Below are 24,189 nucleotides of genomic sequence, written 5' to 3' on the forward strand. Positions count from 1 at the left end.
TCTGTGTTAATGATCTTTTAATAGTTACATAATCTCTGTACATTTACAAACTTTAAATTACATTAATTAGCTTATGGACCATAATAACCACAGGAGGTTTGTAGCTGGTCCTTTTGAAACTGTGGAGTCATGTCACTAATAAAATAACAAATCCGCTGTGAATGGATCCACGAGAAGATAAATGATAACTTCAATGAGTCCCCAGTGATTAAAAAAAAAAAAAACTGATTTCAGTGGTCTCATGAGTCCCAGAGTGACTCTGCTCCTATGGAATGATATTGTGCTGTGTCCCTGCCGAGCCTCAGTCTGCACAGACCCACTCAAACGTACTGTCCAGGAAACAGATTTGTGTGCGTAGAGACTCCAAGGTGGAGCCCCCTGTGTGTTTCGCTGCACCTGGACACACCCACACCGCTCAGCAGTTGATGCCCAGGCCTGTCCAGTGGTCAGGTACCATCAGGAAGTATTTGTCCATGGCCTCGCAGAAACGAGCTCTGTACAGCTCCGGAGAAACAACAGTGGGCATTTTTCCTGGAGACGAAACAAGATTCATCAGGCCGTGCACACGTGGGAGGTAACTGAGTACTCGAGTACTTAAGGTACTTGTACTTGACTGGAATATTTCTATTTACGTTACCTTTGTAACAAAATAACAGCTGTGAAATGCTCTTCTCTACCAGTTTTACTGCTGTGTAGCCTCCAACATTTGCTTTTTTAAATTGCTTCTAACTTACTTCATTAAAGTTATTAAAAAGGTACATTTTAGAACGTGCACTTCAAGTAGAGTAAACTTTTGAAATTTTTTAAATCTTCTGAGTAAATCACATTACTTATCACCCAACATAGATACCAATTTATCTAATATATGATTATCTGGGTAAACTGGCCACAGTCAGCGACTAGTTCACTCTCACTTTTGTTTAAGTTAACATTCATGTTTTTCCTGTGTTCTCTCAGTTTCTGTCGAAGAGCCATTGATAGTACAAAATACTAGTACATCATAATTAAAACTGAGAATTCAAACAATTAAACTATTTGCCGATTGTGGACTGAAATGATTTACCTTGACCTCCCAAGATTCCGGTGGATTTGACCACCATTTCCAGCTTCTTGTCCCAAGTAAATGTCCTGATATAATCTGCAGAACAACATGAGGAAAAAAAACATTAACTTAAAAATGACCACACGATCCTTCAGATGTTTCCATTGCTCCTCTCACCAATGATCCCGACTACGAGCTGGTCGGTGGCATCGTCCCGCCCCACAAGCAACGAGTAGTCGATGATGAGGTGGCTGGAGAGAAAGTAGGCGTCGCTGTGTATGGCGGCTCGCAGGATCGCTTTGCAGTGGGAGCGGATGTACAGCGGGTTGTCATGGATCAGCTTCAGGAGGTTCTCGTCCAGCAAAACCACCTCACAGCTTTCTTTTCCCGAGTCGGTCTTCACATTACGGTTCCTCAAAGAACCCTTCAGGTCAAACACCTGTAGAGGAGATGCCACAGCTTAGGACAGTGTGAAGATCTGAGGATGTCGTAATATCAGACGATATTAAAAAACCTCGTATTAAACTAGAACATGCGAAAACTGAGGTTAACGTGGCAAAAAGTGCTCGATAAAGAGAACAGCCAACTAAATTCAATATTTTAGACCTTTTACAGCCTTTAAAGTGTTTAAAATGGGCTAAACCTAATACAACATGGGAAACGATATGTATTTCCTTATTACATAAAAGATAAAAAACTGTTTTTAAACAGTGGCCAAGTCTAACCTGAGCCATCTTGCGTCCGTAGAAGAGATTTTCCATCACAAGCAGGTCCAGTTTCTTCTCCGTGTTGTTCTGAGAGTTCTTGTAACCGATTCGATAAACACCCAGGATCTTTGCCAGAGCAGTCGGCCTCTGTGGTGCAAAGATAGTTAGTTATTTCTCCCCATGACCTGGGAAAAAAAAAAAAGTGTCCACACGCTCATCTCCTCTACAACTGTTTACATGTAGAAGAACTAGCTTTAATGCTTCTTAACTGATCTCTTCTCAGTAAACATCAAACGCTCTAAGTTCTGATTCCTCCTTCACGTGATTTCTGATCACTACTTTAAACGCTGCTATATAAAAGAAAGAAAAAAAAAAGCCATTTACTAGTAATAAACCTCAGATAGAAACACTGTCTTTAGGCTGCCTACTTTCTGCTGCACAGCTCCAGTGATGTAGGTGAAGTAGTGAGGTGCGAAGTCCAGGAAAGACTGGACCTCCAGCCTTGGCATCTGCTTCAAGATGAACCGGTCGTCTGACAGGACACATGAGAAGAATTACGTCACGAGGACGACACAGCAAACTCCTGATTATTAGTTTTACAAAGCTAGTTTTGCTTTGTCCATTTTCAGTTATTAATTCATGTATTTTTTTCAAACCTGAAACTCATTTGCTCTGGTCAGAATAAGTGGACCAGTTTGTGAATTTGGGCTGTTTTCTCCATTCGGTTTCCTTTCATACAAAAAAAATCCACACAAACCAACATGCATCACTAGACGCCACGTGAGAATAGCCCACAAATGACCATGTCCGGTTAAAGGGTGATATTGGTTCACATCCGAGTGTGATTGTTTTGTTGAGATCTGCCCATACAAACTGTGCCAGGGGGAAAACCAAGCCAGAGATCGATCCATCCAACTGGACTAAAACAGGTAGGTTTGAAACGCCTTTAAAAACTCCTTCGATAACTCGCTGTATTCTTGAAATAAGACAATACAATGTCTGAAAACCATTGTCTTGCATTCCACTCATTAATAAGCAAACTATGATTTGTCTATAATATATGAGCAATCTTGTCTTCTCACTTCACAAAAATACAAACCTCCTTACAATAATGTTTAGGTTTTTTCTTCTCGGTTTAATGCCAGTGTTCGAGGATCTTTGTGTGTGTGTGTGTGTGTGTGTGTGTGTGTGTGTGTGTGTGTGTGTGTGTGTGTGTGTGTGTGTGTGTGTGTGTGTGTGTGTGTGTGTGTGTGTGTGTGTGTGTATATATATATATATATATATATATATATATATATATATATATATATATATATATATATATAAAAAAAAAAGGGATGGAGATATTTAGAACAACCTTCTGTGGCGTAGAAAACCGCTCCGGACTTCCCACCGCGAGCTTGCCAGTTGACGCAGTGAGACAGCGAGCGGATGAAGTCCTCCTCTGTGCTCTCCATGATGACCTCGCGCATCTTGTGAAACTCCTCGGCGTAGTAGACCCGGCAGTAAAACTTGGCATTGGCATCAGAGAACTCTGCGATTTCAACAACGGACAACGAAGAGGATAGGAAAGCTTTTATTTCTCATCCTTGTCTGGCACAAAGTCCAGATCTATTCCACATTTCTCTCAGCATTATTCTTTCATCCAGATAAAGCCTGATGACCCATAATTACTATTTCACAATTCAGCTTTTCAGTTTTTAATTTTCATTTGAAAGGAGCAGCTTTCAATCTTGCTTTTTTAATGAATCTTCACTGGGCTCGTAGTTTTTCTAAGAGCAGAAATTCCAAGCGTGTTATTGTTAAAGGTTTACAGGTTTCTCCAATTGTAGAAAATGAGCAAGCACTCACGTAGCTCAATGTGTGGATTCAAGGTCTGTTTCTTCTGTTTGTCTGCCAGTTCTGCATCCTCTGCACAAAACAGTGATGAAAGTGACCTTGAAGTAAACAATCGCAACTTAAACTGCTAGATTAACAGCAGCGGACCCGAACACTTACTGAGGGGATCGGCTTCAACGCTGCTGCGGCTCTGCAGGGATGAAGCCGACTCACTGGGCCTGGCAGGGCTGCTCTTAGCCCGACTCTCCCCCCCACTGAGGAGAAAACAGAATTTTTTTTTAATAAAATGTATTTGGTTTTTTGACATCTTGCCACGTTTCCCTGCCTGATGACCAAATGAATTTTTTCCACATTTCACTAGACCAACAAACATTTTTTACATAAATCTGCTGGAGGTTTATCCAGAGTTCCCATTGGAGGCTTAGCGAAAGTTATTTGCCCCCATCTCTAAAAATAAATAATTAAATCACACAAATCTGCTTCCTGGACAGTATGTAGACTGAGGCGTGGCAGGGACATGGCACAATATCAGACTACAACTCAACTCAACTCCTGCGTACCTGGTGACCATGGGCATCTCATCGCCTGCTCCATTTGACGCCTTGGACAGATCATCCAGTGCTGTCTTATACTCCTTACAGCTGGAAGTCCAACACATAACACAGTGTTTAAAAAAAAAATAAAATAAAATTTCTGAAGTTAACAATCTGAGCTAAGTCAGAGGGAGGATGCGGGCAGTCACCTGAGAGCGAATGCTATAATGGAGCTCGGCTCTCTCTCACACACCGCGATGGGCACTCGCTCGTGTTCGTACATCAGGTAGTGCTTGTCTGGGTCACTGTTAACGCAGACCACACCACAGTCAGACATGAAGCTTGTAGTGATTTCTGTGCACAATCTGTACTTAGTTATCAGTAAAGTTACAACGTGATAAACTGAACGGTTTAAAAAGAAATATGTAAAATTAAATTAAGTACCAATATTTGATCACTTGCACGTTTTATTTTACAGGTCACCCTTTTCAATTAAGGTCCTATTTTTCCTCCAAGCCCACACTCATTGCTGTTTGTACAATCTGCGAGCATGTACACGGTTTGTTCCTCTGAATTACCTTGTAGCACGAGTGGGTAAGGAATTTATAGTCACACGATGCAAAGATCCGACGTTTGTTTTGTATTAATACGTTTAAAAAAAAAAAAACAAGGGAATTTGCACCATTAATTAATGCACAAAGAATGGAGCATAATATGGAAGCATAAACATATTATTGTGTTGTGCAGCGCTCTTCCCTCTGGAGCTGGTCTTACAAAGGTAAGGGGATGGGGTTGTAGCTGTTGCCAGGGAGGAAGTTGGCAAGGATTGCTTTCATGGTGGATTTCTCCTTCACCTGGCTGTCAGTGGAGCCCAGTAAATGTCCATCAAACACATCTGGAAACAAGCAAACACAGAGGAAATATTAGAGATACAGTGTCTTACAATGATAAAAAAAAAAGAGGCCACTACCCACTTTAGCCCCAATAACAAACACATAGTAGAATTATCAGCTTTCAAACTGTTTTCACCTAAAAACTCAGAAATGATAACCTTGTAATTAAAGCATTAAATTGCAGAGGTGCTCATATTGTCAGGCCTCATTGGGGTATGCAGCAGAGCAGAGTGTGTGAGCCTACCCTCTGGGGGGCTGACAGGGTCCTGCTCAGTGAAAGAAGGAACAGGTGTGATCGGTTCAGCTCCAGGGTCTCCTGGTGATGGCAGCAGGGAGGAGGAGACCGACGGCATGGTGCTGAGGAGACGATCCTCTGTCAAAGAAAACAAAATCCTCAGCTACAGCCCAGGAACGAAGTGCCATTCAGTCACCGTAGGCCGGGACGCAGTTTACTTGTTGGACAACTAACTCACCCTTGTCTCCATTCTGTACCACAGGAGATGGGTTACGAGGGGAGGCATCAAGGGTGGTCTGTTAAAAATGGATAAGATAATCCTATCAGTAAATTAAACTTGAAGGCTCTCCAAAGCAAAAATTATAATAATTATTATTAATTTAAAAAATAAAATCTAAATTTTTTAAATACAAGCGACTTAGATTATATTACACAGCAAATATGATGACAATGAATTTTATTTTCCTGAAAATAGGACCTGTGTGTTGAGATTTTGTTTCGTTTCTTGATTACGGACATAAAACGGGTTCCTTGTGACCAACCTTGCTGTCTTCTGTGTTGGTCTGTCGGTGCCTGCCTGGGCTGGGAGGGACCGACAAACGCTTTCTGCCTTTCTCCTGCTGGAACAAGTCCTGAAGCCTGGGATGGCAGCAAACAACAAAGCAAGACTTAAAAGAAGGAAATGAAGAGCTTTTGTAATACATTAAAACATGAATTAAACACTTCTCTCTTACAGCTTCATTTCTGGTGAACTCTGTCTTTCACATGCAACATTGATAGTTTAAAGATTTAGTCAGACTTGTTTAAAGAGAAAAAGGGCATCAACCTGGGTTAGGGTCTCTCTTTTCAACCCATCAATCCATCTCCAAATTCCTTGAAATCTTTGTCCAAGTGAGGAGGACTGGTGCTGTTTTTTTTCTTAACATTACTGTTAAAGGTAATTTTGGGGGCGGAAAAGCACTAAAAGCCGTGATTCTGACCTGCTGTTCCACGACTGTAACATCTCACACAGGCTCTGTTTCTTCATCACCAGTGACTCCAGAACAGCTTGCAGTTGCTGAGGAGAATCACCACAGGCCTGCAGTCGAGCTTGAAACTTGTCAAAGCAGTTCCGCAGCTCGGCCTCTTCCATCTGCACACACAGGAACAGCAGTGTGAGCCTACAAATGAGCACAGTACACGCAAATACAGACACAGTGGTGGGGAAGAGCCTACGTCTTTCTGAGCAAAGAGGTCCTCCATCTTTTCCTCTCGCGTCTTACTGAAGGTATCGGTCTTGAGGGAGGTGAGGCGGTCATCAATGGCCAAGTAAACCTGAGTCACTCTAAGATGAGACCAGAGGGAAACAGTGTTGGTTGGATGACATGTGAAAGTAAACTGCAAAGTGAAGGTGGTCTAATCACTGCTGCATTAACATACGGCTTCATCTTCTTCTTTAAGCCGCGACTATTCTCAACCGTACACAGACTAAAAAAAGGCATGAACTGAGAGCTGACCAAGCTGAAAGAGGCCACAGAATTTTAACTTCTTAATTTTTTTTTTTTACTTTCAACACTGTTAGTTGTTGCTTTAAGTTCTCAGTTAGCAATATTGGATTTTAGCCTCCTGCATGAAGATATCAACAACTAGCTGCCAATCAAAGTTTGTGAACTTACGATAAATAACCCAGAGCACATGAATGCAAAAGGGATTAGACCGTTTGATGTTAAGGCTTTTGTGGACTTTTCTTTAAACAGGACTTTGTTTAGACTGGGACCAGCAAGTCAAAGTACATCATTCACTAGCGTCTTTCCTGTGTGTTTGGTTTGCACAAACGAATGTGGACTGATGAGGATTTACTTTTGAGAGAAGTCCTTCAGGTCGTGCTGCAGGTTTGTTTTGGAAGGTCCCAGGTTCCTGATGAGAATCTTGGGACGAGGAAGACAAATCTCTAACAGCCTTACTGGAGTGTAGCTTAAGAGAAAACAGGAAACTTTTGTTAGTTATTTCCATTCTAAAAGCTTTGTATTTTATTTTTTTTTTAAGTATTTGTCATAATTTTTTGTCTCTCTTTTCATATATAGAGTCACTTCACATATTTTCTTTGTATGTGGTTTGATTTGATATTTCTTGTTTTGTTTTAATCATGTGATGCAAAAGAGTTACTTATTCCTCAATATCTTTCCCAATTTTATTAATGATTTTAACACCATCTGCTCCATCTTTTTGCTACAGATTAACTCGCTGGTGGGCAAATGAAGGACACAAGGACAAACTGAGAGCTGACACACCTGAAGGAGGCCACCATCTGGTTGTATGAGAAGTACTGGTGGTAGTCTTTGTGGATGGAGTGTCCACAGGGCTCGGCATTAGCCCGTCTAGTGTACTGATGGCCATAGAAGCGAAGCTCCAGGTATTTGGCAAAAGACATGGACCACGAGTCATTGGACAGAGGCACCACTGGGGTAACCTTAAAAAAAAAAAAACAAAACAAGGAACAGGGCAAGAAATTTCATTCAAAGTTCCATTAATGCAATGAAATTGAAACCTGCAAATGTATGTTTGTGATTATTAGATTTTAACTGACCTGTTTGCAAACGCGACACCAGGAGTAGTTGAGAATGGTGTGCTGATAGCCAGGCACAGGGGAGTCCAGCTCCTTCAGCACAATCTGCACACAGCCGTTGCCGTGCACAAACCGACGGATGTGGTGCACCATGGGAGTCTCACAGAACATGCTGGGGCACTGGTAGGACGGCCTGTAGAAAACAAACAATCCTGAGAAACGTACTTTGGGTCGAGCAATTCTCTCTTTTTCTAGCCACACATTTACATGTTGTACTTACTCTGTGAAGGTCTCATAACATTACACGTCTATCCGTATAAAAATGAATTTGAAATGCACTACCATCGCCTTACCTGAAGCAGTATCTTTCCAAGAACACGCCAAGAGAGAGGTCATTCTTGCCATAGAACTCCATCGTGACAATCCTGGAAAGAGAGAAGTTGGTGAGTGAAAACGAGAAACGAGGTGAAAGATTGATTTCGTTGTTGAAGTCTAAACAGATTACCACGGGCTGACGCAGGGGTTGGGTGCATTGTTGGACTGAGCTGACGAACTGCTGAAGAGTACACACAGTCTCTGATGGTTGACAGGGTTCAGACAGTCCAGCTGAAGACATGAACAACAAAGGAGATAAAGGCCACAGAGACCAGTGTGCGCGCTCACATCCTGTCACCTACAGTTTGTAAATGTTCGAACTACGTGCCGCTCACCTTGGGAGACAAGCTCAAATCATTGTGTTTACTTGGCTTCTCCTCTTCACTGTCACTCTTCACTGGTTGTTTGACCGCTGCCTCCCCCATCCTGCTCTGGCCACTGACGGGAGCTGCCGTACATGCAGTGCTGAAGGGGTCTGTGGCTTCCCTCTGCCGTATGCGGCCCCCCTTTGCTCTGTAGTCTGCCAACATCTTGGCCAGATCCTGGCTGCTGCTCAGCTGCTCCACAATACGGGTGCCGGTAAGACTGTGGCAGGGAAGGACACAGAGAGCCTTTTGTGGCCCACTGCCGTTAGGCTGGCCTCCAACCAGGGAGGAGGGGGCCGAGTCTTTAAGAAGCTGGCGTTTTCTGCGGCTGTCCAGCCTCTTAAACTCCTTGTTTAGGAGTAGAGAGAGGTAGACCTGTGGAACAGGAAAAAACTGAAATAATAAAAGAAATCTAGGAAGTTTTTAGAACATGACTTTTTCATTTTCAGCCTTACAAAGACTAGGATTTTGTACTTTTATCAGTTTTAAAATAATTGACGGAAAATTGTTGCTGGGACAGACAAAATCAAACATTCGTCATCACCATGAACCTTATAAACAATCATCAATTAACCTGCTGATTGTTAACCTTTTGAATTAAAATTCAAGTTTTGCTACAGCTTGTTTGGTTAGTGTAAAGTAAACCGATGGTTCGAAGAACAGCAACTATGCTCCGTACCTGCTCAGGGAAGTAATCCCTGCTGGGACAGTGCATGCCCGCAGACGTGAGAAGGAATGGTTCTTTAAATGTGATGAAAGGAGAAATGCACAGGATGATGTCCTTAAGCTCCTGCTTGAAGACCGCAGAGATGGTTTTCAGACGGTCTTCAGATGAGGTCACCTGCTCGGCCACAAACATTCCTGTGTCGTCCTGCAGCGGGTCTCGAAACAACCTGGTTGTAGGCGTCTCGGAACTTTCCCTGTCCTCCATACAAACCGACTCCCCCTTCACCAGGCCTCCTTCTCCACCCGTCTCCTCCTCAGACCCCCCAATGACAGTATCTGAGTGTGTCATCTCCTGCTCTTCCTCAATGAGGTACGGTGGAGAAAAATGTGGTGCAGGTAGAGTGGAAAATGCAGAGGATGTCACTGTCCCCGTGTTTGCAGCCACCTCTTGGATGGAGGAAGTGCATTTGGGGTTCAGTTTCTCTTGAAAACTGTCCGTCTCTCCATTTTCAAAAGAAAACTCTGAGGGGAGCCTGTCCTCCTCGGACTGCCCTCCCAGTGCAGAGTCTTCCGTCCCTGCGATTGTCTCCTTCCCTCTCCTTTCTCCACCGGCCTCCTCCAGCACAGTGGCGCCTTCCAGCAGGCAGGGAAATGGGGTGCTCTGGGCCAAACTGGGAGGCATGGCAAACTCATCCATGAGGAAAGAGATCTCCAGCTGGGAGTGGTAGGCTACACACATCATCAGCAAAATGATCTCCTTCACTCGGGACAGCTCGTACTCTGAGGCACCACGCAGCTTGATGGAGCAACCAAGGTGAGGAAGACAACCTTCGAAAAACATCAGAGTCTTCACCTCATCTGAAAGGACAGACAAAAAAAATAAAAAAATTACAAGGTCTAAAAAAGGTCTCGCAATAGATGTCACTCAGGGGTGTAGAGGGAAAGTACTTACTGTTGGCCAGGGTGAATGGCTGCATGTAGAACTTGTGGCAAGTCCCAAGACGAGGTTTTGTGAGTAGCTGGTCCATTGACATTACCAAGTCTCCCTGGGTCATATGACTCACCCGATCCAAGACTTGCTAAATTGAAAAAGGAATATAAAACAATTCACTTTAAACAACAGACAGTGTTGCACAAAGCATTAGGAACAACTAAACAGGAGTAAATAGAGAAATTAGTATTCATCACATTTTATCTAAATGTACTGTTGGTGATAAGGTGTTCAGCACTAAACTGGTCTGTGCTGTAGACAGAGTTTCAATTAAGCAGGGCCCAGATGTTACCTTGCTTCCTTGCTCTGATCAGACTGATCACATGCTACATGGAGCTGTGACTTGCTGTGAGAGCATTTCAGTTACTCTTTAATGAAATGTTAATAAATACTATGGTGAAGGACTTAATTTGTTAAAATGTGTAACCAGTTGCTTGGAGTGCATACTAGTCTACTCTGTGCTTGCACTAAAAGTATGTTCCGTTCTTGTATAGTGTTTAAATATAATATTCCTTTTTTGCATTTGAAGAGTAAGGTTTTATGGGAGTTTGACAGGGTTTTACAAAGCTATAATAAAAAAACAGCCACTGACAGTACAAGCATCACTGACCGGTTTGACATTAATGACCAGTGTGATGCCGTGCTCCAACAGCAGGTCCTGAGCAATGCGCGACACAGTCTTCTCCACTAACACCAGGTTTGGACGGACGTCGACTATTCGCTGAACATAGTTCTTCAAAAACTCTCGTTCCTGGGGGAAAAGAAAAGCAAAATCGTTTTAGTTCCACATAACAGTGAATTTTTTCTTTTTTTCCCCCACTTTTCTGTGAGAAATGCAGGCAGTGGCTTAGCGACCTGAAGCACGATGGGGTCGATGCAGGTGAACTTCGTCTCCTCCCTGTACAGATACTCTATGGAGCACTTCAGCAGCAGGATTTTGGGATTCTTGATGTAGGGGTTCATCTGATTATAGACAAACAAGACAGACAAGTATTATAACCGTTAACTAAAAAGTATACGAGACAATGTTGATATTTAACAAACTTATTTTTATATCTGAAAGTTAAAATACATTTACATATATTACATAAGGGTCTTTGGAAAAGAGGTTACTTTGTTTCTGAAATTTCATGAGTGATTATTCATATTAGATAAAATACTCTTCAAACTCTAGTTGAGAGGCTTCTCTAGCGATTCAGAAATCCAAAAGCTTATAACGCCATACAAATTGTACATTTTTGTGCACATTAGAAAGTCACTCTACCTTCTTGTGGGCAATGTTTTTGGTGCACACAAAGCCATTCACCACTGCGGAGTCAAATTTTCTTCCTCCAGGAATCTAAACCACAAAGAGAGATTACGTTTGACCTCAGTTTTTCCCACGCACAATTAAATGAACAGTATATCGTCCAAAGAGTGACTAAACTAATGTGTCAAGAGACTGACCTTCTTGATGTGGACCAGCTGACGGATGTCCATGTCATCATCGCAGTTGCGAACATCGGGCCGTACTGTCTGAACCACCTGTTGAACCACAGGGACAATGATATCCCTCCAAGATAGAGACAGCGACTCACTGTAGAGCAGCTGCTGCAGCAGCGCCATCATGTGGCTGTGGTTGGCAGAGCTGAGGGACGGAAATGTTGGACAAATGACAAGTGAACAAGTTGAAGAGTGTTAAAAGGTGGTCATAACATTTTGACTCATCAGTGGGACTGTATAGACAATCATACTGGACCCAGACATGATGTCATTTCCACTCACAGCAGCCTCTCCATGGCCGCCTTCTCTCCGTTTTCTTCCCTGAGCTGGTCCAGTGAGCTGTGGTGCCAACCCAATGGAGTAAACAACATTTCTTTGAACTTTTCCTCCACGCGACGGTTGAACAGAGACTCTGCAGCAACATCAAGTAACGAAGCGGGTTTGCTTAACACAATAGGCAACTCAATATGTGGTCTGAATAAATGAACACAGAACCGAACAGCTCCTACCCTTGATGAAGGCATCACTTATGACAATGTTCTGTCCTCCATCCTCAGACACAAGAAATTCAGCTAAAAAGAGGACACACATCAGTAGGTTAGATACAAAGATCCGTGTTGCACCTAAACCAGCGTAAGGAATTTTTTTTCCTTTGTAACTGGCTGCTGCTTGAACGGACATAATATGTAAGTTTTGTAGAACTTTTAACCGTTGTAGAAAGTAATGAATTTTTACTTGTTAATTCATTAGCTTCATTAAGTCACTACCATCAGTACCATGTGTCCACTCACAGGTTAATTAGAGCATTCAAATCGAAACATTTGTACAGCAAGTTATGAGTACTTAAAATGTGAAATTAATTTGTGATGAGCGTGATTAACTACAGATATTTTGATTGAATACATTCAGCCCTAATCTGTTAATTATTATTTAAGTCATGGATTAGCCATAACTATGAGTAAGAGTACTTTACTTTGACAATTTAACTATATTTTGTATATAATGCATCCATGCATCCATCCATTAACTATATCACCAATCTAACACTTTTACCTAAGTGCCATTTAGTGTGAAGGTGGTTCATTGGCTTAAAGAACTTGACTACGTCTTCCACCAACAAAATTCAATTATAATAAACCATTATTTTCTTTAGATGGTCCTGTTGACCTGTGTCATAATTTACTTCACTAGTCAGGTAAAGCCACAGGTCAGGTCAACAAATGTGTGAGTACTGACCTGCAGAATGACTTCATTGTCAAATTGTATGTTATTTGGAAGGGACTTACTGCATTTACCTTTCTGCTCACCAGCAGGGGGCACATGTGGATATTTGGACTGTTTCTTGATGTGGAAGTTCACATTGTTTTGTTCCATGTTGAGGTTGATGGAGGAAGCTGAGTCACTATCCATCACTGACTGGAAACTACTGACAGATGTCCTCTTGCTTGGGCTGGCTGAGTCTGGACACAGAGAGAGGTCAGTGAGCTGCGGCTAAGATTCTATTCTGAGAAACTAAACCAAAGCCACCGAAAGGAAGTTTTCCCAATTATCCAAGGAAACCCAGTAAAATAAAAGTTGTATCAATGCAATAAATGTGAGACACATACTGGATGTGGTATATTCAGTCTCATCTGCGAGCTGCTCTGTGTCACTGTCATCAACCTTGATGTCTTTGAACCAAGATGGCTCTGAGTGTCCCTCCAGTGAGTTGATACTATCACTGTCTGGAGATGGCGTTTCAGAGAACTCTGTGCTCTAGAGACCAGACAGAGAGACATCACCATGAGCCCAAACACATTACTGAGATAGTCATAGCTGTTTTTTTTCTTCCCCCAACAGAAAATCATAGCCGTTTATGATGCATCCTCTTGTATAATGAAAATACCAGGCTGAATAAACAATATCAACACGTGACATTTCCAAGCGTGCAGTGGAAAATGATTAAATCTTTATATCCATTTAATCTCTCTGCCATTGTGTGCAGTGTTTACTCATCAGTCTTGTCCTTACCTGGAGGGGGCGGTAGAGAGCATACTCATCCCTGAACAGCTGGTCGTGGTGAGTGACACAGTCCAACCACCGACCATCCACTAATGCCTGGCCTATGGCGATAGCCTGAGCCCTGCAACACAAGATAAAGATGAGAAAACCAGAGACGGCCCCAACACCCAGCATATCTAAATTAGGCCATGTAATAAGACCGTACAGCCCTGAACAGGTCATGTGGGTACACATGTTGGCATGGATGTTTTTAGAAGAATTTTAGGATATTCAGACACAGTTTGACATTTAGGGAGATGGGCTATTTGGCTTTCCTACGTTGTTGCAGCAAGAAGAGTAATACCATTCTCAGATCTGTACAGCAAGACATCTCACAAAATGTCAAACTAGTCCATCCAAAGATCATCATAGAAAATAGAAAAAACATCTCTCCCGTAACATTACCTGTTGGAGATGGTTCCATTCCTCAGCAGCCAGTTGACAAGCTCCTTTCCCACAATGCAGTTTGGGTAGGTCCTCAGCCAGTACCTGTGGTCCTGGAACTCCATGCCGGTGTTGTTGTGGCAGATTTTCTTCCACAATTCTTTTAACTGGGAGGAGTCCTGCAACAAATATTGCATTAAGCAAAGCAGAATTTATACACACAACAAACTTATATTTTATTCAAAAGGAAATGAAAAAGCACTGAAATTGAAAGAATGAAGCAGCTACCAGTAGGATCTTCCTCTCCTCATCACTGTGATCGAGCTTGGTGCCTCCTTTGCTGCATGACATGGCTCGACTGGTTGGCGGGCTGACTGAGCTGTCATAGGAAGGTACCATGGAGGATCCAGAGCGATCCAGAGACAAGTTGGTCACACTGGCCGACCTGTGGTGAAGACAAGCAGGCTCCACTGGCAACATTGACTTGACTTAACAGTAGTGACTCATGCAGTAACTCTGTGTACTCTACAAGCAAACCAAAAGGAAAGACTGACCTCTTCCTAGCAGGAGATTTGCCCACGTCTTCTGGTAGTGATGTCAATCTGGAAGGGAGACCACTGTTCTGAGGCTCCTGGAGAATCATACTAATGAGCACACAAACACATAGACTATGATTTATACCTTTTCTGTAGAGATCTTCCCACTTCCTCTTTATAAAATATATGGTTAGTGAATGTGAGTGCAGAAACTATTTCCGTATGGAGCAAGAAATTATTAACCTTTAGTTACAGACAGTTAAAGCTCAGACAAGTGAATAAAACAAACACCAAGACTCACTTCTTTCTCATCCCAATGGGAGATTTTCTATGCCAAGAGAAAGACAGATGAAAACAGAAGAGAGCTTCATTGAGGAAGATCGGTAGAGAAAATAGGAAGCGAGCACAACAGCAGTAAAATAAGCATGCAGCTATGAAAACCATGTATTTTTGGACAAGCCTTTAAATGAAAAAGCTTGTATATACCCTTTAAAATGTACTTCCTCTGTTCTGTGTATGACAAAAGAAAAGTTAGTTAACAATTACTTAAAATGCAACAGAGAGAAGGATTAGGCCAGTCCTCCATAAAACAGATGCAACATAATTTCCTCTTTTTAAGTAATAATTTAATTAAATATTTATAGTTTCCCAAACAGCATTACTATCCTTTAAGATCACATGCTGGAAAGTTCACTCAGTGACTCATATGTGTTTGCACTTAATGAGTCATGAGCTACAGGCTTAGCATAAACTTCTTTGGATGACAAAGAACTAGTCATGATATATACAGGAATTATTTAACATGCACCAAGGGCAGTACATGGAAAGATGAATTAAACATGAAAATTAAGTAAAATGAAGATGAGGAGCGAGCACAGATGAAAATAGAGACAACAGTAGAGCAGTTTGAGTCCATCATAAGAAAAGAACCAGTGCATGCACTAATAAAAGACAACAAATCAGGCAAGGATGTGTAAAAAAAGGTGCAGTGCTGTGCAAAGGGTTTAGGAACTTCTGATGTAATCCAGCAAACATCTCAAACTCATTCTGCAGCACGGTGACAAGCCCAAACCGTCTTCAGCAGCAGAAAGAACCAGGAGCCCTTAAACAGATAACATGCCCCTCAATCCCACAGACCTCTGAACTGAACATCGCGACATCAGTCCAGGATCACATAAAGAACCATTAGACACTGAGACACACTTAATGCAGGAATATGGGAAGATCTCAAACATGCTGCAACAGCCTGTGCTATAAGAATGTTTAATTGTAATTGAACATTTCTTTGGTGGAAGACGTAGTCAGGTTCTTTTAGAGATGACACAAAAGACTGATTTGAGATTTTTTTCCCCCTTTACTGCACTTGAAGTTAAATGATAAAAATATATAAATATATATATAATTTTTTATGAAATTTAATTTCAGTGCCTAAAACAGTTGTACAGCAACAAAATGAAACACGGTGATAGGAGGCACAGGTGTGGTGGGATGAGGCATGAATTCAAAGCTGACACTGAAGACATCAAGCATCATTTGTTATCGTTAGTTTTTGTTTGCAATTTGTTAAAATCAAACGTAAGACTGGTTCTAATCAAATTTAATCTAAATATAATTAGATGAATTAATTAGTTCATTTCTATCTGTGCTGGAAAACCTAAAGAAAAGATCAAAATTCTACCACAACTTCCATGATATTATCTCACAGTGTTTATGTTTAACACTGTATGCATTGTGTGTGTGTGTGTGTGTGTGTGTTCACCTCTGCCAAGTTAGGTCTTCCTCAAGGAAGATGTTCCTGCTGGCCTTACGCCCACCCACCGGTGTCCGAGGTTCGCTGGGCTCCAACACACACACAGAGCAGGGAGAGTCAGACAAAGCGCTAAGGTCCTCTCCGATGGACCCAGAGTCAGCAGAGTGAGCATAATTTAGTGCTAGTTTACGACAGTACGTACAGGCTCGAAGGTCCCCTGGATATGGACAGAACAAGTCCAACAGAGAACAAGGAAAAGAGAAAATGACAACTGAGAGGTAAACAAAAACAAAAACAAGGGACTTAAATTAGCTGGAAATGTTTGTGTTTTCACAGTGTAAGGAAATCAGTCTTAAGTTTACTTGGTTATGAATGTATCATAAGTGTTTCACTGACCTGTGTAGCCCATGAACTTTCCAGGGATTTCCTGATTGCAGCAGCGGCTGCAGAAGATCTGTCCACATAATCTGCAGTGGTGTCGGCGGCGGAAGGTGGTGAACTTCTCGTTGCAGTCATAACACTCCTTACACTGGCTATCAGGCATCCAGTACTGCTTTAGATCACTGTCCTGAAGAGTGACAACAACCATAGCACACTGCTTTCATATACAGAGAGCTACATGCATGGATTCACCAATACGCAGAGACCAACACAAGCAAGACGGTGGCTAAAGTAAAATATGTTAACTGTCTAAATACTTCATCGTCTGGAATGTGTGCAGTACTTTCAAGACATAGCATCAAGGTGAAATGTATAAATGTAATGTAACACAAGTGTCTGTAAATACCTGGCTCTTTCCCTCCATGATCTCCTTCAGTCTCTTCAGTGCAGTGCGAAGTTGCACAGCCGTGCGAGGGTCATGATTACTAAGCGATGCATCGGATTTTCTGCTGCCATCTACAATCATGCATGTACACACACACACACACACACACACACACAGATCACAAATGAACAAAGTAACTTTGTTGCACTATAACCGCTTTCAGGCTGCATTGTCAAATATGCCATTTTTAAAAACAAGTAGGATTCATTAAAATGGATTTAAACAGCTAAACTTTGACAATGCATCCAAAACAAACACTAACGAAATACCTTTCTTAAAAAGTGAGTGAGAAAAAAAAAGAAACTTGATGCAATTAAAAAAATAAATTTAAAAAACTGGCTAAGAGAAAAAAAAAAAAAAAAAAAAAAAAAAAACCTGTTGACTATAGATGGTTAGCTTTAACATTATTCATAACAAACATTACAATCATTAGTACCCGATTAGAAAACATAGCAAACCAAGAGCTACAAAGCGCTGTATTGAAGAATGCAAATATCAAAACACACACATGCACGCAGCACACAACACACTTTGTGTATGGCCACTATCTCAGGCCGAGTTGTTACAGTCAAGCTAAAAGCGTCTTAAGTAAAACCACACAGTGCAAAGACCCCTCACCTGGCCAATCCACTGTAATCAGAAAAGACATGAGAACGGAAGTTACAGTCGGCACATGCAATCATTTTTTCAAAAATATTTTTTTCCCCCCCAAACATCTGTTGATTGCATTGGTACATATCTATTAAAATAAAAAAAGCAACTTAAACAAGAACTTGCTTGATACTTCCCTCTCCCTGCCCCCTATGCTCTTCAGCCCTCTGCAGGAATTATGGAAATCCTCTAATTGGTCACAAGCGCAAATCTCGTTTAAAGACTTTTAGAAGTGAATATTTCTGAACTGCTGGCAGGCATAGGAAATTATATAAAAGCGTTTTATCTTATAAAACTATCAGAATAATTTTGTTGGAAAGTTCATCACAAACATTTTTTACTGTGTGCAAATTTTATTTTTTTTTTTCCTTTTATTACCAGAGGCAGTGGAAGTCCGTCTGAGGTGTTCAGGATGTGGTTTCCTGTGCGTCCTCGATCCATGGAGGGAGTGGGAAGGACTGGGAGACCAGCTGCGTGTCTCTGACTGAGGAGAGGCCGATGGCACATCGGACTTCTCTAAAACGGTCGAGGGAGGCCGTCCCTCCTCTACACACACATAAATAGGAAAAAAGAAAGAAAAGAAAAAGGAAGTGACTTTTTAAGTCTAGAACATTCAAAGTTAACTTGGTGCACATTTACTCCGTTACAGTTAACGTATGGATTTATTTACTGTATAGAAGCTGAAAACAACTACTTGCACGTTTGCTTTTATTTTGGATAATTTCTCATTTCCTTATATTTAATATGTAGGTGATCTGCATTTTTTTTACTCCACATTGTCTCCAGCATGAATTATGGTGAGGAAGACAAAAAATGAAAACTCAGACCATAGCTTTTTTGTATGTTGTCACCTATTGAGTATCCCGTTCCACTCGTCAGTGGACATTTGTCATTCCAGGTGAGTTTCTGGTTATTTGCGATGTACAGTAGTGATCAGAAGTTTATATAGACACCATGGCTAAATGCAAATTAACATTTCAAAATATATTCTCTGTCTTGAATCGGTAATTTATTTTAATGACATGAAACATCAAAAACAGGATTGTACCTGAACAGGATAAGTGTTTATGATAATGGATGAATTTTAGAGTAATAATAAAGTTTATTTGCAGCTCGTATTCATTTTATCACACTGTCAGGGTGAAAAACCAAGTTACTATTTGTTAGTTCTGTGGAATTGCTTTTAATTGAGTAAGTTGAACACTTTCCACAAATTTCAAATAGCTCTGCAGGAACTAAATAACAGAGACAAAATAAACAATTTGAAGTCAGCTAGAATCTTATCTTTTCATATTTTTGTAAAATAATTTACAATTTTTAAAAATTTCTATTTGGCTTCGTTCCAAGGGGTTTTAGACAAACTTAAAAAATGACATACAATTAATAGTTCATGTGCAGTGAGGGATTTACAACACTCAAACTCAAGCTGTGATGAGAATAGAGGACTTTAGATGCAGAACTGTAAACAGTTGAGTCATGTGGCACTGATTCAGGCAATTTTCATCACATGATCTCACAAGATCCTGGTAAATGCCTTTACTTGTGTAAACGGTTACAAAAATAAAAGCAAAGCTAAAAAGAGCTTTAAACATATTGAAGTTTGATGCTTTCATGTTTGTCTTTTAGATTAACAGTCGTGCCTGTATTTGAACAGCGACAGTTTTTCTCATTCTGGCTCCGTATTACAAGGGATTCGAAATCAACCCACAAGGATGTTCTCAGAGTGAACTAAAGCTTTTCTTTTGTATGAGCCAACCAAGGTTTCCTCTGTTTTTTTTTTTCGAAGGAACAGACGTGGACCCCGAGAGAGACAGTAACTGGAGCAAAGGAACTGATTACAAGGTTTGGGGACCCCAACAAGGTAGAAGTGAAAGGTTCAGTGTGTAGCCAATTAGGCACAGGGTTTCTTACTTCTGGTTCTGTGGGTTTAGTCATACTTTGTCGTGAACGTGTTTGTGAGATTACTGTTCTTAAACTTGTATCTACCATTAGTCCGTTATCGGCTAAGTTGAGAGACAAATACGATAAATGTTCGTCATACGGCAATCTCCGAGTGAAAAACTTGTTGGGCCATCAGATACGAGTAAGATCATCTCTACAACTTTGAAGGGCTGAAAAACAGCCATTTGTAACCCTCAGGTTTAGTGGTAAAAAGTTGTGGCCAGTCATGTTCTCCTTTTTTTAATCAGATCTAGATTTGCTGTTATTGTTAATTGTCAATATAAAGTCCAAAGAGTTGCCACTTTCTTTGGAGAAAGCTGTCATTAGGCTTAAAAACCAAAACAAATTCATCAGAAGAAGAACATTGTACAAAAACATGTATCAATTATTTGGTACATTCCCAAAAAGAAACATCACACTGGTGTAGCTGCAAAAAAGAGCAAAAGGCTGGAGAACAACTGTGGTGGATGATGGAATAACTGTTTCCATTATGAATAAAAACCCCTTTACAATAGTTGATCAGATTTCAAACACCCCCCTTTGTGACAAATCCAACAAATCCAGAGAACACTTTACTAGTGATGTAGGTTTAAAAACCAGAAAGACCAGTTTACGGTTTCACAAAAAACACAAGTTTTAGACCAATATTCTATGGACAGATGATTCCAAGATCAACTCGAAAAACTAGAAAAATAGGAAAACAAGGAGAAGGGAGGGGAACCCTACCATCTGATTTGTGAACAATGACGGAATGATGTGGCTGCCAAAGGGAAGTTGATGGCTTATATTTTCTGTACTGATGAGTTGACTACTGACAAAGGCAGCAGAATGATTTTTTAATTGTTCAGTGCTCTACCAACAGAGCCACTGCCACCCGCCCTTTATTATTAGATCATTTGAATTACACTTCAAGATATCACCTTCACACATAAAATAATTTGACTCTGTGGAGCTTTATTAAAATAAAACCTTAAATACTTAATTGAATCTAGATGGGTGTGTAGACACGAGTTCCTGACCTTTGTTGTTGAAGCGAAACAGGTTGACAAACGAGCTGTATGCAGAGCGAAGAGGAGGCTCATCTTGCTCTGGAGTCAGAGGTTTGAAGTGGGTCAGGTGGGAGGGGCTGGTGGGTGAGATTATAGGGGGCTCGAAGCTCCAGTCCGTTGAGGATGAGGGCGAGGACTTGTCATCGGCAGCCATGTCACTCATACTCCTGCTAGAGAGGTAAAGAATGTACCAAAGAGCTATATGTGATCATCAACTTTCCATAAACTGTGTAAACACTCAAATCAAATTGTGACAGGGTCACTGAGCTTGTTTTGCAGAGCAGCACCAATCACAGGTCAGTTGCAAGAACGGATTTTTACATCTGAAATTAAATCTATTATGGGATTCAATATCACCAAGTTCTGTATTTTCACTTTCTCTGTTTCACACAATCACCATGAACTTTCATTCACCCTCATAAAACCGCAGGATCTACTTGTTACTGTAGCTGATCGGAAACAACATAAGCTATTTTGACAATCCATCCATTAAAAGAATTCACATTATGTTGTGAAACGTGAAAATTTGCTGTTGCATAGTAAAACAACAACAACAACATCTATACAGCATGTTTAAAGATGCTCACTTTTCTCCAGAATTTGCCCACCAATAATCATGCTTTTACGTTTTCCTTTTTCAAAGCACTTCTGTGATAATGGTCACTGGGTACAACTGAAAAAAAGAACAGCCAATAGCTTTTTCAGCATACATTTAATGGTTGAAATTTAAAAAAAAAAAAATGTGTATAATCACCTGATTAAGCCCCCACAAAGTAATATCATTCGGAATGACAAAAGACATAATTAGTAACACTTTTCGTTGACTGGACAATTTTAAATTTTCTTTTTTTCACAATTCAAGGTTGCAAATTGCATCATCAATGATGCACTTTAGTTTCACTTTAATACCACAACTAATGAGGAAGTCAAGATTTACATGGCACATTTTAATAGACTTTTAAAAATGTTAACTATTATTATTAATAATATTAACAATACAAAAATATATAATAGTAACGTACCTAGGACATGTTAGCATAGCTTTAAATAGGTTTCGGATCCTATTATTAGAAAGGAAACTGAGAATTTGAAATGTTTCTCTGTGATTGTGAATTTCCGTTTTCCCTGTGCCTCAGCATTTTACACTGTCCGACGCAAAAAAAAAAAAAAAAACGTTCTGACATTTTCTTTCATAACACACTGCTACTATAATCGAAATCTCTAATATCTAATGTTTGATCTGGATTTGACCACAGTTTGTCAAAACAAATTAACTCGTGAGATGAATAGAGGGTTAATATACTGTAAACTATAAACGCTACTTAAATCGACATTTCGTATTGATTGGCTGTGTTTAAAGAGCGAGATTTGCTTTAAAACTCCTTAGGAAAAAAAGTAAAAAAATCACCGTTACACTCACCCTTTGAAGAAAGCAACAGACTTTGAGTGAGCGATACATGCCATTTTAGATCATGTGTGTGAGGAGAAGCATAAGCAATACTATCACATTCTCCACTTAGTCATGTGATCACAACAGGCCGGAGCTTGACGACTGACAGCAAAGGAGGAAGGATCAAACCTCCCCTCTTATCACACGGGACGATGTTAACATCCCTCGGATGCGCCGTCAATCTGCAGGGAGATGCTCAAGAAAATACCCCTCGACATCCTTTAACTAGTCGATGTTGGAGTAACTAGTTAAGCTATCAACGACGCTGAAGTTGGCCTCCAATTCGGCAGCTGGGGAGAAAGTTAACGGGGACACTTCAAATGACAACATCGAGCGACTGTTTTTTATGCTTTTACTAACATATTTATCTAAAATGTGTTGGACGTCTTTGGTAATAACGTAATGCTAATTAAAGCCCACTTTCACAATTGTCACACCTGTATGAAAACAAAGAAATTGGAAATGTAACAGTTTCCCCGATGTTGACCACACAAGACCAGATTTACACCTACTAAAAATTTGTCAAACTCATTAACGAAATGTACAATGTCTTCGTTAAGTCAGGTTTGACAGGTCTAACAACGGCAGCGGCTAACGATTACTTGACGGACGGATCACAAGCTAGCTTACGAATGGGAAGCTAACTTCAGCATTTTGCCTGTTCACCTAGCTAATTTAATTGTTTAATTAAACTAATATGTCAGTCTTTTTGCCGTGCATGTTATTTGCCAAATGATGCCATGTACTCCCTGGTTATGGCTGCAGTAATTACATGATCCAAAAAAAAATAGTTTTGCTAACGTTAAGCTACTTGGCGTTAACCCAGCAGCCTTTAACCAATATAGCTAATGTTAGCCTGCTATGCTAACTAGCCGGTTGAAGCAACAACACTTTTTTATGAACAGGTGACACATGAAATACGAGTGAACTGTCGTGACAGCTAAAAATGCGGTTTACCCCTTCAGTCTACGAATTCGTCATCACCGTGTGAAGCACTCCGACGTTGCAGACATCTGTAAAACATCTGAAAACAGCCGAGTCCCGTGCCGACAAACAGCCCTGACGAATCGAAGCCGGTCTGAATTTAACCGTAGTGGTGGAGGGAAAAGGCAGTAGAGTTCAGAAACATCGATTAAACCAGGAAGCCATCTATGATGTGATGTAAATAATAACGTTCACTATCATTGAGGTATTGCTTGATCATTTCCATTTTATGTTGCTTTAATAAAACCAAACATTCATTAGACACAGGCACAGGACTCATATGTGTGTCTGACTGTTTATATACATTCATAGACAGAATATATATAAAAAATTGGGAGGGAGAAGGGGAGTATATGCGAGTATGTATATTAGTTAACTTTATGGCTTAGTCTGCTTGTGCAGCAGCATCCCTACAGCACACAGGAAGAGACGGGATAAATTGATCAGGGAGGCCAGCTCAGTCCTGGGGATTCCCCCTGGACACAGTAAAGGAGCTGGGAGAAAGAATGATGGTGGGCAAGCTATCATCCATGCGGGAGAATTAATCTCACCCCATGTATGACACAGTAACATCTCTTGAGCAGCTCTTTCAGTGACAGACTGTTACATCCCAAGTGCATGTAGGAGCAACATCGTAGGTCTTTTCTCCCTGCTGCTGTCAGACTTTACAACCAGAGCTGCTCCCAGTGAACAAATACCCACTATAATATACATTCCTACTGCTGACTGTTACACTGTTCTATCACTTCAACATTGTTTGTTTGTTGATTGTGTACTTATCTGTACTGTTTAATGACTTTTAATCTGTTTTTAAATCTTGTACAGACATTCCTACTCTACATTTGCACATGTTTGTCTACAGCTGTAACACGGAATTGTCCCTACTCTGGGACCAATAAAAGTTA

At 40.8% G+C, this 24,189-nt stretch overlaps 1 protein-coding gene across 15 annotated transcripts; it reads right to left on the minus strand.

Annotated features, from left to right (window-relative positions):
* On the minus strand, positions 1-23,394 carry pikfyve (phosphoinositide kinase, FYVE finger containing). 15 transcript variants are annotated; one of them, XM_067515296.1, is made up of 45 exons: positions 23,258-23,355; positions 21,438-21,523; positions 20,821-21,017; positions 18,239-18,406; positions 17,171-17,280; positions 16,780-16,951; positions 16,393-16,600; positions 15,120-15,143; positions 14,935-14,961; positions 14,652-14,741; positions 14,386-14,542; positions 14,119-14,276; positions 13,684-13,795; positions 13,281-13,428; positions 12,960-13,133; positions 12,183-12,245; positions 11,956-12,085; positions 11,638-11,818; positions 11,456-11,530; positions 11,047-11,154; positions 10,802-10,942; positions 10,153-10,279; positions 9,214-10,058; positions 8,505-8,909; positions 8,300-8,400; positions 8,148-8,219; positions 7,816-7,987; positions 7,520-7,698; positions 7,089-7,202; positions 6,465-6,573; positions 6,230-6,381; positions 5,792-5,888; positions 5,488-5,545; positions 5,259-5,387; positions 4,896-5,016; positions 4,331-4,426; positions 4,149-4,229; positions 3,748-3,842; positions 3,601-3,660; positions 3,107-3,283; positions 2,178-2,281; positions 1,768-1,896; positions 1,220-1,481; positions 1,064-1,138; positions 1-531 (listed from the first exon to the last, which is right to left on the minus strand). In XM_067515296.1, the coding sequence occupies exons 3-45, from the start codon at positions 21,011-21,013 to the stop codon at positions 416-418; spliced, it is 6,315 nt and encodes a 2,104-aa protein (XP_067371397.1). In that variant the 5' UTR covers positions 21,014-21,017; positions 21,438-21,523; positions 23,258-23,355; the 3' UTR covers positions 1-415. The 15 variants fall into 15 exon arrangements, with proteins under 15 accessions (XP_067371397.1, XP_067371394.1, XP_067371399.1 ...); XM_067515293.1 differs by having other exon boundaries at positions 20,821-21,020; XM_067515298.1 differs by lacking the exon at positions 23,258-23,355 and adding an exon at positions 22,271-22,357.
* Between the last annotated feature and the right edge of the window lie 795 nt (positions 23,395-24,189).

The sequence above is a fragment of the Channa argus genome, chromosome 9, assembly GCF_033026475.1.
Source record: "Channa argus isolate prfri chromosome 9, Channa argus male v1.0, whole genome shotgun sequence".
Classification (NCBI taxonomy): Eukaryota; Metazoa; Chordata; class Actinopteri; order Anabantiformes; family Channidae; genus Channa; species Channa argus.

Excerpts from the sequence above, each read along its gene's own strand:
- pikfyve (XM_067515284.1), bottom strand. The coding sequence starts at position 22,314 with ATGGCATGTATCGCTCACTCAAAGTCTGTTGCTTTCTTCAAAGG. Across the intron at positions 14,277-14,385 it reads AGGAGAGGAAGATCCTACTG|GACTCCTCCCAGTTAAAAGA; the intron begins GTAGCTGCTTCA and ends TATTTGTTGCAG. Across the intron at positions 1,139-1,219 it reads GCTCGTAGTCGGGATCATTG|ATTATATCAGGACATTTACT; the intron begins GTGAGAGGAGCA and ends GTTGTTCTGCAG.